The 12,421-nt window shown below is 34.3% G+C and overlaps 1 protein-coding gene across 4 annotated transcripts in view; it reads left to right on the plus strand.

Moving 5' to 3' along the window:
* Cdh18 (cadherin 18) overlaps positions 1–12,421 on the plus strand; it is an 840,836-nt gene that overhangs the window by 629,800 nt on the left and 198,615 nt on the right. For all 4 annotated transcript variants that reach the window (XM_085676602.2, XM_048457031.3, XM_048457032.3 and 1 more), the window contains one exon: positions 6,073–6,367. In XM_085676602.2, coding sequence (XP_085532728.2) covers positions 6,073–6,367 — 295 coding nt within the window. The remainder of the gene's footprint in view (positions 1–6,072; positions 6,368–12,421) is intronic.

Raw genomic sequence — 12,421 nt, forward strand, 5'->3', positions numbered from 1 at the left:
ACTTGTCACTTCCTTCTTCTGTTGGTTGACTCTGATGGAGACAAAAAAAAAGTCACTATGTCATTATAGGTAGATATGTATGCTATGAATTTTATTTCAATTCCAACTTGTTTGATCAATTTTTGAGTTTTCCCAACAACTAAAAAAGAAATTCTTAACCACTGTCTGTATTCTATAGTCCTCAAACACTGAGAACAACTAGATGAGACATTCCAAAATTCCGGTGAGGGGTATGTCACTATGACCACTTCAAATGATAAGAAACATGAGACTTCTTATAGCGTATATTAAGATCCCCAAACTTGTATTTAGATTTCTGTTGGCAGATGTTTCTCTACCTCCCAGTCCTGCAGCCATTTAGTACCAAAGAAACATACAGAGGCTTACATTAATTATAATCTGTTTGGCCTATTAGCACATGTTTTCTTATTGATTCTTAAACTTACATTAAGCATAATTTTTGTCTGTGTTAGCCATATGGCTTGGTAACTTTTATCAGTGAGGCATTCTAATCTTGCTTCCTCTGCATCTGGGTGATGACTGCAGACCAAGCCTTTCCTCTTTCTAAAATTCTCCTGTTCTGGTTTCCCCACCTATAATTTCTAACTGGCTACTGGAAATCAGCATTTTATTAAAGCAATACAAGTAACAAATCTTTACAGGGTACAAAACCATTGTCCCACAAGATTAATATTCTATCTAATTTCCCGTTGGTTTCTTTGCCCTCCTATTCCTTATTTATTAGTTTACTTCTCTGGGAATAAATGTAAATTTGATAAAATTTAAAGGATAAATTTTTACTCAAAATATCTTTTCATATTGATTTTATCAAGCTAATTGTTTATCCTCCAATCTTTTCTAAAATATTGTTCTGTTTTGACTTACTTGTTACTTACTTTTTCATTGAATACATATATTCTATAATAAAATTTGAAAATTAATTTTAAGATATTATTATTGTTTCTTTTTTCCCAGAGAAACAGGTTTAGAGGTATCAAGATATTGTTGGTATTTGAAATGTTTGGGACAAAATGAATTCATTAATATATATCAATGATATATTACTTTACATTTTAAACTTCTAATTAAAATATAACAATTTAAAACAATATATTTAGTAATTATCAAGAACACAAATTACTGTCATTTTTATATCCCACATTGATTCACCAGTATTTTTTATAAAAACAGTGTTGGTTTGATAATGATGGATTGTTAACATTGGATATTTGCCCTTCTTTCTTTCTTCTCTGAAATATAAAGACAAGCATTTCCCCTATACAAATGTTATACAACATACTATATTGCACTTTTAACTCAGTGGCCCACATTTGTAATACAGCTCGAAGTTCTAACACAAAGCAACTTTCAAAATTAATGACTCTGCCACCATGTCCTTAACCTTTTAAAATTATTCATCCCTAAGGAATCACATATTATCCCAGAGAGCAACTGTGCATTGGAGTGAAAACTATAAATTTTTAGGTCATGATCCGAATGTGGTCTAGTGTGCATAAATAGTTTTCTGGGGTGAATTCATGTGTGCCACATTAGCTTTGAGAGGACCATATGTTTCCATTTAACACCAAGAAAAAGACACTCTATGAAGGTAATGCAGGAAAACTGTTCATGCTATTTTCTGGGTGACTACCTTCCTGTTTTTCTTCTTTGCCCTTTGTTCTCTCTTGTCTGTTAAAGAAGAACTGATTACCATTGTTTATTATGTGATCAGACATACAAGAAGTTTCTACACTCCTAGTAGACTACAAGAATGACAATATAACTTCCTTCACAAAAGTTCATAAGTTTAATCATTTATTTCTCATCCTGCGTAACACCTTGTTATTGTTATTTTAATAAACATGTTTGTTAATGTAAAACCAACTTAGAGAAGGCACTAAAATGTTTCAATGCCATACTAAAAAGTTGAGAGAAATATTCTCTTGAATTAACATGAACAAACCTGAACCCAAATTTGATTCCACCACGTTTTAACTTAAATTTCCTATTAGTCTATAGTTTGTGGTTAATGCTGTCTGTGGTCTATCAATTATATGTCTGTTCTGTCTTTACACGTTGCCTGTGTGTTGTTCTCTGTATAAGTCTGTAACTGTAATAAAGGCATTGTGATCTATATTTGTTAAATGACATATAAAATGGGGTCTGAGAAAGGAATGACAGAATTCTTTACAGAAATCCTTAACAGAGTTATACGAAGAAAAATGTTTCTTTCCTAAACCCAAATGTACTGGCTGTTTTTGTGTGTCAACTTGAAACAGACTATAGTCACCACAGAAGAAGGAGCCTCAGTTGAGGTAATGCCTCCATGAGATCCAACTGTAAGGCATTTTCTCAATTAGTGATCAATGGCGGAGAGCACAGCCTATTGTGGGTGGTTCATCCCCAGGCTGGTATCCTGGGCTCTTTAGGAAAGTAGGATGATAAGTGGTTTTTAAACATAAAGCAAAGAAAACCAGCCTATAAATCACAATCCCAGAGACCCTAGACAACAATGAAGACACTAAAAGAGACATACATAGATCTAATCTACATGGGAAGTAGAAAACGACAAGATCTCCTGAGTAAATTGGAAGCGTGGGGACCTTGAGAGAGGGTGGAAGGGAAGAGGAGAGACAGGGAGGGGAGCAGAGAAAAATGTAGAGCTCAATAAAAACCAATTTAATAAAAGAAAAAAATAGAAAAGAAAAAAGAAAGAAGGCTGAGCAAGCCAGTTGAAGCAAGTAAGCAATCAGCTCCCCTCCATGGCCTCTGCAACTGCTTCTTCCTCCAGGTTCCAGCTCTACTTCAGTTCCTATTCTCACATTCTCCAATGATAGACTATGATCTAGAGCTATATGGTCATGGTGTTTTGTCACAGCAATAGAGACCCTAATTCAAGACACCACTGATCTAGAAAAGCACCTGAAGCTACAAAAAGATTTTATCCACCGAGTACTTCTGACATTAATGATAGTTTGTTTAAGAATGCTTTCAACGTATTGAAAACTTTTATGATTTAAATGATTAGCATAACACACACACAAATTTGGAGTTAAGGGCATGGGAGAGTACTTAGACATTTAAAAATTAGGCTTTTAGCTTAAGTTTTAAAAGATAATTGCATGGGAAATCCAAGGATTGGTTGGTTATATTTTTTTCTTAAAGGCATATTAAAAATTATCATGCTAAGTGCACATTGGATAGCAGGTCACTACAATATTCTCAAAGCATAGTTTTCATCTGGCTGCAAGGCCCAGAGAAAGTTCAGTCATTGTGGAATCAAGAGATATTTTCAGAAAAATAAGTTAGTACAAGTTGGAATTTTTTCAACAAAACATTTTGCTATTTTCCAAATAATTTTTCTAACATACCTTGAAAAATTCACGCAAACGAATAACATTTTAGTATCTATAAAGTCAGTGTTCTATCTATGCATTGAATATTCATTATTTTCATGCTCTACTCATAATTGTTTTTAGTCAAGTCTGATTGTGAGCCGCAGACAAACTAAAACATTTCTGTTACCATTGCCTAGACCTAGGTAATAATACAACATATATTTGTTTGCAAAAGATTTGTGTTTTGTTTTTTGTGTCTCATCCTTCAAAGCAGCACACACCCCATGTGTATGTAACCTTTCTTTTCTCTTAGTTGTAATTCTCTCATCCATTCCTCCCCCTGTTTACTCATACCTTGTCTCTTAAAATATAATATACATACGGTGATCCCTCTGGGTACTTACAAATCTCTTATTAAACAAAATTTCACAGTAGAACAAGTGTAGTTTTCTCAGGCTCAAACTTTATTGCAGAATAAACCTGGAAAGTAAAAATGGATAACCGAGAAAGGATTGAACAGTGAAGGAAAACCCTCAATGAATCAGTTTGCTCCTTCAGCAACAGTTATCATCAAAATTATATAAACTATTAATAAGTGAACTAAATCCTAATGAAGTTGTTTTCATCAGTGCTACACTGAAATAATGATTTTACAAGTCAACCAAGCTCACTAGATTAAAAGTTTCTTTAGTAATATAAGCACCGTCATTACTTAAATACTCAAGCTATGTATTATGAACAACTGATGATATTCCCAATGTATTTTCTAGTATTTCAGTATAATGTTAGTAATATTTTCCAGTTTTATAAATATTTCTAAATCATCAGTAATAAACTATGTTCAATTTAATCATAACTTCTGGCATGTCAATGTACAGTGCTTTATAAATTGTGAAGATACATTTGTTGGACTAAATTCATGCTTAAAAAGCCAAATTCATAAAAACTCATAAAAATTTATCTGACTAGTTTACAAAATACATAGTGAGAAAAAATGTAAACATGTGCTTCATGGTGAAAACATTAATTCTCCTTCTAATATACATACAAGACTCTCTTTTATCTAAATATAGTATAATTATTAAATACAAAAATAAGTATTCATAGTGATTTCACTGATTATATAGGTGATCACTCCTTAGCTTCTGAAGATTATTTTAAGCATTGTTATATCTTTCTAAAATTACTTCTAAAATAAAATAAAACATTTTTGCCAAGTTTTAAGTTATAATAGTTAAATATATATATTACCAAACTACTTCTTATTTAATAATGTTCCTAACAAGTATTCTAGAAAATCTCTTAGAAATGGTTAGATAGCATCTTTGATGCTTTGCTAGTGTTAGTCACAAATTGTTATACAGATGAAGAGTGGCTTAAATGGGTTGTTAGGGCAGATTGTCAGTGTCTGTTTCATAAATGATAAGCATTTCATAAATGATAAAACATGGCAAAATGTTTTTATTTTTATTTACATGCATGCAAGCAAAACATTCCTAAACATAAAATAAATTATTCTTTTAAAAGTTGGACACAGTGATAAATGCTTATATTCCCAGTGTGTGGAGGAGGAGAAAGTTGGGTTCCTAAGATTCACTGGCCACACTATTCTACACTATTCCACACCAGACTCTTAAGTGAGCCCGAGGCCACTATATTTTCATTGTTCTTAACATCAAAAGGAAGTTAAAAGTGAGCAGTTGAGGATATGCAAACCAAAATATTCCATGCAGAGGAAACCACTCAGATTTCTTCAGAGGGAAAGACAGTTTTTCAAAAAATAGATATCAGTGGTTTTACAAAATTCCTTGTCTTCTACTGGCAGTGAATCTTATTTATTTTGGTGTCACAAATTAAATTGAAGTAGAATCTTAATTGTGAGTTACCTGCACGTTAAGCTATGCCATGTAAATTTCAGTCACTTAGAGTTAAATGACATACAGAAGCTATTTTATCTATACACGTTAGTCAAATTTATGTATTTATATTCTAAATTCATCTTTCTTACAGAAGCTATTTGCTACAGAGGTAGTATTTGTAAATTAACATTATATATTTTATCATTTGAAGAAATGAAAATGTAATCATTTGTCAGTATTACCAATTGATTAATATTTCTCCACTAACTAGATTTGTCATAATATTTTCAAGTCCCTTAAGTAAATAAAAATAGCAACAAAAATTATAATTTCTACATAGAAACATTTATTGGAAATGATATTACACTTTTTATTCTACGAATTATGAAATTAGTACCTTGGTGATATATGTTTTGGCTTTTGAAAAATTGATTAATATGTTTGAATTTCAGTTGCTCCTACTCTTTCAAGATCTAATGTCAACAATCAATGTTGATTAAATTTTATATGAATTTTCTCATGACAATTTCCCCAGACATGGAAAGTAATGATGGAGTGGTGGAAATATCTTTTCCTAACTTCATATTGCACAGTGTAATCTTGATTAAGAAGAAAGACAACAGTGATTATGAAAAATACTGAAATTAAAATGCATACTATTTATCAGTTTCTAAAACAGTTATTGAAACTCGGAGAAATCAAGACGGAGTATCCGTTAATACCAAGTAAAGAAATCTATAAGGAAGGAAATGGCTGTTGTAGCGTGAAGTTCACAGTGTAAAAGAAAACTGAAGTCTTAATCTCTTGATAATCTTCAGAAAACACATGTCATCAGAATATAAATCAAGCTGATTTTGTCTATGTCTGTTTTACAGCTGCACTCCAATTCCGACAAAGGTGACGGGTCTGTCAAGTACATCCTTACTGGGGAAGGAGCTGGGACTATATTTATCATCGACGACACAACGGGTGACATCCACTCAACCAAAAGCCTGGACAGAGAGCAGAAAACACACTATGTTCTTCATGCCCAGGCTATCGACAGAAGGACAAACAAGCCTCTTGAACCTGAATCCGAGTTCATCATCAAAGTACAAGATATCAATGACAATGCTCCCAAGTTCACAGATGGACCATACATCGTTACTGTGCCTGAAATGTCAGATATGGGTAAGGAAGTTATTTTTATAATGTAGAAATTAATGTATGTTATTGATAACATAAAAGATTATTTTCTGAAGAACTTTTTTAAAACGTATATGTGTATATTTGTAGAAATTCGAGAAACTTCTAAAATGTTAGGCTATTTTTATTGCATTAAGACTTATTGATTATTTAATCATATATTATTAATTGAAATAAAATTTTGAGCCTGTATGTCCATATAATGGTTTGTTAAGGAAAAATTCCTAAGTTGGGTAACATGTAATTTTTTCTTAGTTGGCATTATTTTTGATTCTTTAAATTTTTATTTCATATTACTGAGTAATCTTAAATGCCAGCACATTTGATAGTAACGGCTTTGAAGACAGAGTGTATGACATCTTGAAGTTCAGACTACAGGTTTTATAGACTTCTAGATCCTTCTTAACTATAATAACATTTTTAAAAAATAAACAACTAGTAATTAATTTAAGATTTATCTCAATGCATGGCTGTACTGAAATTGAAATATCTTCATACAGTTCTCAAGGTTTATGACTTCGTGAGATATTTTCTCTACTCATTGATTTTTGTTGCTAGCCTATTTCTTTTTTATTTTTATTCCATAAATAAATTTCCTGGAAGTAATTAAAAATGAACTTAAATAGTTGCATTAATTTTTGTCAACTTTGTAAGATTCCACTCGCTTTCAGAAAACATGTTCTAATGATAATTTTTGTATTTTACTTAAATATCTATGTCAATTCTTTTTCTCAATAATGACAATATAAATGCTGATAGTATTCTTTAATCAGTCTGTGAATGTTCACATAAAGCTTCCTTGCTAGCAGTGAACCTCTGTTTCGTTTTAGAATTGCAGCCCATTTTAGTTCTCCTGAGAGCCAGGTGGCTCTTTAGCTGATGGAGAAAGGGTAGAAATCAAGAGAGATGCTCTCAGCCAGAGCCTCTGGGGAAAAACAATTTTCCAACATTTTTCTATCTGCAGCAGAATTCAGGGAATAGCCATAGCAGTCCTTGGCATATTCTCAGACTATATTCAAGCTTATTGGTCTCTAAGGACATTTAAGGGAAAAAATGGTGGACTAGGCACTGTTATTCAAGATGGGTAAGAGCTTGTGAGGAAAGCCTGAAAATAAACCCCATGCCTGTCTAGGACAGGCTAGGCAATATCATGTTGTCTAAGCCCCTTCTAATTTATAAATGCAACAAGTTTTAATACACCGTCACTTATAAAAAATATGCTGGTAGGCTTCCATTGTGTGATACTGGGCAAGGACAAACATGAAACCACTAGAGTTATAAAGAAATAACAGTAGAGACAATGAAATAGGCAGACTCATCGTTAGCCAAAGGTAGTTCCTAATTGACAAATAATAAGAAGAGAACTGGAAAATTTTATTGAATACAACAGAGAGATTGAGGAGGGTGTAGAGTCATGATGTTTTATGTTAAAAACATAAAAATGAGAAATATATCATGAGAAATAAATCATGAGAAAAGTGTACATAATGTCCTGAAATAATGAATGGTCACTAATTTGGCTTGACTTTGTATCCTGGCATAAGAGAATATATCAAGTTCTTAAGAAATAAGCAACCTGTAGAAAACTTATTCTTTAAGCATCAGGGAAACAAGGTATATCCCCAATAGCAGAGAAAATATGCACAGAGGAAGAGATAAATTGTATTTTCCCATCTCAGATGGGGGAAGCTTCATGGAGATACTAATTTTTAGGATAACTTTAGTAGATTTGGTATAGGCAAATATTGGCAATGCTCCAAAGACTGAATACAAAATCAAGCTCTAATGACTGATAGGTAGGATGAGAAATTGAAAATGGTTGAAGGTGAACAGAGGTCTAAGTCAAATCAGTAAAGAGATGGTAAAGATAACATGGCAAACCCTGAAGCAGAAATGTGCATAAAGACAAATAGAAATGTATATACAAATTGGTACCTTTTTCAAGCACCAATCTGATCTTTGATAATGCGAATCAAAGCCAAAATAAAAGGTGGAATTATCATAGTAAAGGCTGAGGGTTCAACAAAGGCTGTGGGTTCAACAAAATAACTTCCAAGACATTTCCTAAAACGTGAATCATTGAGAGAATAAGGAATACTCTTACATTCTCAGAGTGACAAAAATGTGGTTTTAGAATATAACTTTAATTCATAAAAATATAAAATAATTAAGACAGTTAAGTGTTATCTCCATACTACTGTGGTTAAAACAAGAACATTTTTATGATAGTAATTTATTGGAGGCCAGATGCCAAATTTTGGATATTACACTTTATTATTGGTTTTGAATGAACGGAGCTTATTATTGTGGCAAAATGTGTATGTTTGTGTGTGTTTGTATAAAAATAACAAATAATTCACGTTGTACTATGATTGTTGGAAGCTGATGTTAAACTCGCAGTATGTGCATGCATGTGTGTGTGCAACTTCTTTTATCTATTGAGCTTAAGAACAGAAGATGTTGTTTCGACTATGATTGTAGAAATAAAATGTAAATATGCTGAAGATAAGGGACCATCAAGCAATTGCAGGAGAGACAATCTCCCTGCTGGCTGACTTTGCAGATCATTTCTTGAAGCATAATCGATCACTCACATGAAAAAGATTTTACATAGTTTAAACACGAAAGAAGAAGAGTTGCACAGTCGCACAGTTGGGAGGAAGGTTATGTGGCTTCAAAGCTTAAAATTTGATTATTTTTGGAAAAGAAAGTTTGTCAGTTGCATTGCAAGAGATTTCAGGGACCAAGACCTGAGGAAGAACAACTAGAGAGTTGTGCTGTGGTCCTGAGTAACAAGGTGTCTGCTGATTGAGCCAGGAAGTTTTCTGCAAGCCTTGCCTCAGTACTTGACACTTCACAGAAGGACAGCTTGTAGCATAAACAAATGGCTCCCTTTCTTCCTAAAACATGCTGCCATCTATCTAACCAGTGGGCAGCTTTTATTTTTCTTTCAAATTTACCAAAACATTATTCACATGTTAACTTGAGTTCAGGTCTCTCACTAACCTGATGCTTGCCAGTTATACCACGGTTGCTGGCCAGCAGGTCCCTATTATCTGTCTGTTTCTGATTTTCCAACATTGTGCCATTATCATGGGGCTGCTCCAGACAGAACTCATGTCTTCATCCATCCATCGAGAGCACTTTAATTATGGCATTTAAGGTTTTGTTGGGGAAATACTCATAAAGAAACAAATCTAACAGTGAATCCAAAGGAAAGTGATGCTCACTACTGTTTAGAAGCAGCAATCCTGCTTTCTTTTAAAGAAGTTGATTTGGGGCTGAAATATGAAACTCTCACTTCCTTTTTCTTTCACTGACCCACAGAGTAATTATGGTGTCAGATGACTTGTTGTGATAGAAAACGTCCTTTCTGCTTGAGTGTGGCTAACAGCTATTTTAAATATTCAAATCATTCTTGCCATCAAAACTATTTGTGCCCATAGAAGTACTAATTAATAGATTAATGAGATTTGTTCCTTTGAATGTATGCTCTCTGTTCTGGAAAAAAAATAGCGGTAGTTTTTTTCATCAAAAATTGTACAAAAATTTGCCTGAGTCTGTGACTGTTGGTCACCATAGTAACTGTGAAAATGATCCAACAGACAACTACAAGGAACACTTGTTAAACACTTGCTAAGTGTCAGGAATCGCATGTATTTACAATAATGTCGTGTATTTGTCAAAATTGTCATCACGGTGTCAACATGAAGATCATACTTGTGTTCTCGGGATAAAAATGAAATATGGAATTGTTTTATTTGTCTGAAATACCATGGTTATTAAAAATTTCTTTCACAAATAAACCCCCTAGCACCATCCAGGAGAAACCTTTCTTTAATTTATTGGTCAGGGGATTCCAGAAGGCTTTCTAAATAATATAGACTATTGATTGATTTCTTGCACTCTATTTTTTAATTCGATTAGTTAGTTTGTTGATATATAGATTCTTGAATTCTTTATACATATTTTGGATATTAACTGTCAAATGTGGTGAAAATCTTTGTCCCTTTGAGATTCGATCTTACACCTGTCAGAATGACTAAGATCAGTAGCACAAATGACAGCTCAAGCTGACCAGGATGTGGAGCAAGGGGAAGACTCCTTGCTGGTGGGAGTGCAAACTTGTACCGCCACTTTGGAAATGAGGCAGTTTCTCAGAAAATTGGGATTTGATCTACCTCAAGATTCAGCCATACCAATCCCTGTTGTTGGTGGTCCTTCACTCTTTGGACTCTTTGCTTTTGGGGGCCCTGCCACCCAGATCCCAAATCATGACCCAGAGGCTTATTATTTCTTATCAATGCCCAGCCTTAGCTTGGCTTGTTTCTAGCTAGCTTCGCTTTACTTAAATTATGCCATCTACCTTTTGCCTCTGGGCTTTTTCCTTTCCTTACTTCTGTAAACTTTCACCCTTATTCTGCAGCTTAGGTGCATGGCTGACTCCTGGCACCCTCCATTCCGTGTTCCCCTGCTCCTGCAAGATTTTGCTTCTATTTTTTATTAAATTAAATATTTTGTTAAAAGAAATGAATATTGTTATTAAATTAAAATATTTGATCTTATTCTTGCTGTCTGCCAGCCCCGTCTATCCTTTGTCCCTTCTAGCTATTGGCCATTCAGCTCCTATTAGACCTTTGGATGCTTTAGACAGGCAAAGTAACACAGGTTCACAGACTTAAACAAATGCAATATAAAACAATGCAACGCATATTCTCATCATTAAACCACTGTTCAACCACATAAAAAAAGTAACAAACTTAAGATAATATTCTATAACAATTCCTGGACATACATGCAAAGAATGTTCCATCATACTCCAAGAGCACTTGCTCAACTATGTTTGTAGCAGCATTATTTGTAATAGCCAGAAACCGGAAACAACATAAATTCATCCTCACCAAAAAATGGACAAAGTGTGGTGCACTTAAACAATGGAGCATTACTTAACTGTTTAAAAGATGGCATTATAAAATTTGCTGGCAAAAGGATGAGACTAGCAGAAAGGCAGTCTGAGTGTGATAACCCCAACCGAAAAAGATAAACATGTTATAGCACTCACTTGTATGTGAATATCAGCTGTAAAGTAAATGATAATCATGCTATGGTACACAGATTCAGGATAAGTAAAAAGGAGGGCTAGTGGGGGCACATGAATCTCCCTGGGAAGGGAATATAATAGATCTCTTGGGTGGACTCGGACTGGGTAGGGATGGGAACAGGAGGAATAAGATGGGAAGGTGGAGGGAGAGAATATAGAGGAGAGATGACTGGAATTGGGGGCGAACGGGGATTGAAGTAAAAACCTAGAGCATTGGAAACGCCATGAAACCTACAAGAGGAACCCTATCTAAGACTCCTGTAAAGAAGACATGGAGCCAAAACTGGTCATCTTCAGTAATCAGGCAAGGCCTCAAGTGGAGGAACTGGCACACTAACCCGTCCACAAAACCTTCGATTAACAGTTCCCTTCCTGCAAGAAAGGTTGGGATTGGAGCCTAGCATCATCGTCATTAGAGAGACAAGAGAGATTTCATTCAATAAACGATGGTAGCAGATACAGAGTCTCTCAGTCACATATTAGGTGGAGCTCGGCGAGTCCTGTCTGTGGAGGAAGGGGAAGAAGGACTGTGGATCCAGAAGGGTCAAGGACAGCACAAGAACAAGGCCCACAGAATCATTGACTGGCACTCATGTGTGCTCACAAATCCGAGCAGCCACTGTGTGTCTGATCGAAGTCCTTTGCACATATTTTATGGTTGTATAACTTGATGCTCTTGTGGGATTCCTAATAGTGGTAGTGAGTAGTGTCTGACTCTTTTTCCTGCCTGTGGGACTGTTTTCCTCCCACAACCTTGATGGGAGAATATGTGCCCGGTCTTATTGCAGCTTGTTTTTGCCATATTTAGTTGATGTTTCTAGAAGTCCTGTTCTTTTCTGAGAGGAAATGGAAAATAAGTGGATATGGGGAAATCACAAGCTTCATAAAATTTACTTTTATAACCTTTATTTAGATTATTTTCAGTAAATCAATCTAGT

The sequence above is a fragment of the Myodes glareolus genome, chromosome 15 (assembly GCF_982192425.1).
Source record: "Myodes glareolus chromosome 15, mMyoGla1.1, whole genome shotgun sequence".
NCBI lineage: Eukaryota > Metazoa > Chordata > Mammalia > Rodentia > Cricetidae > Myodes > Myodes glareolus.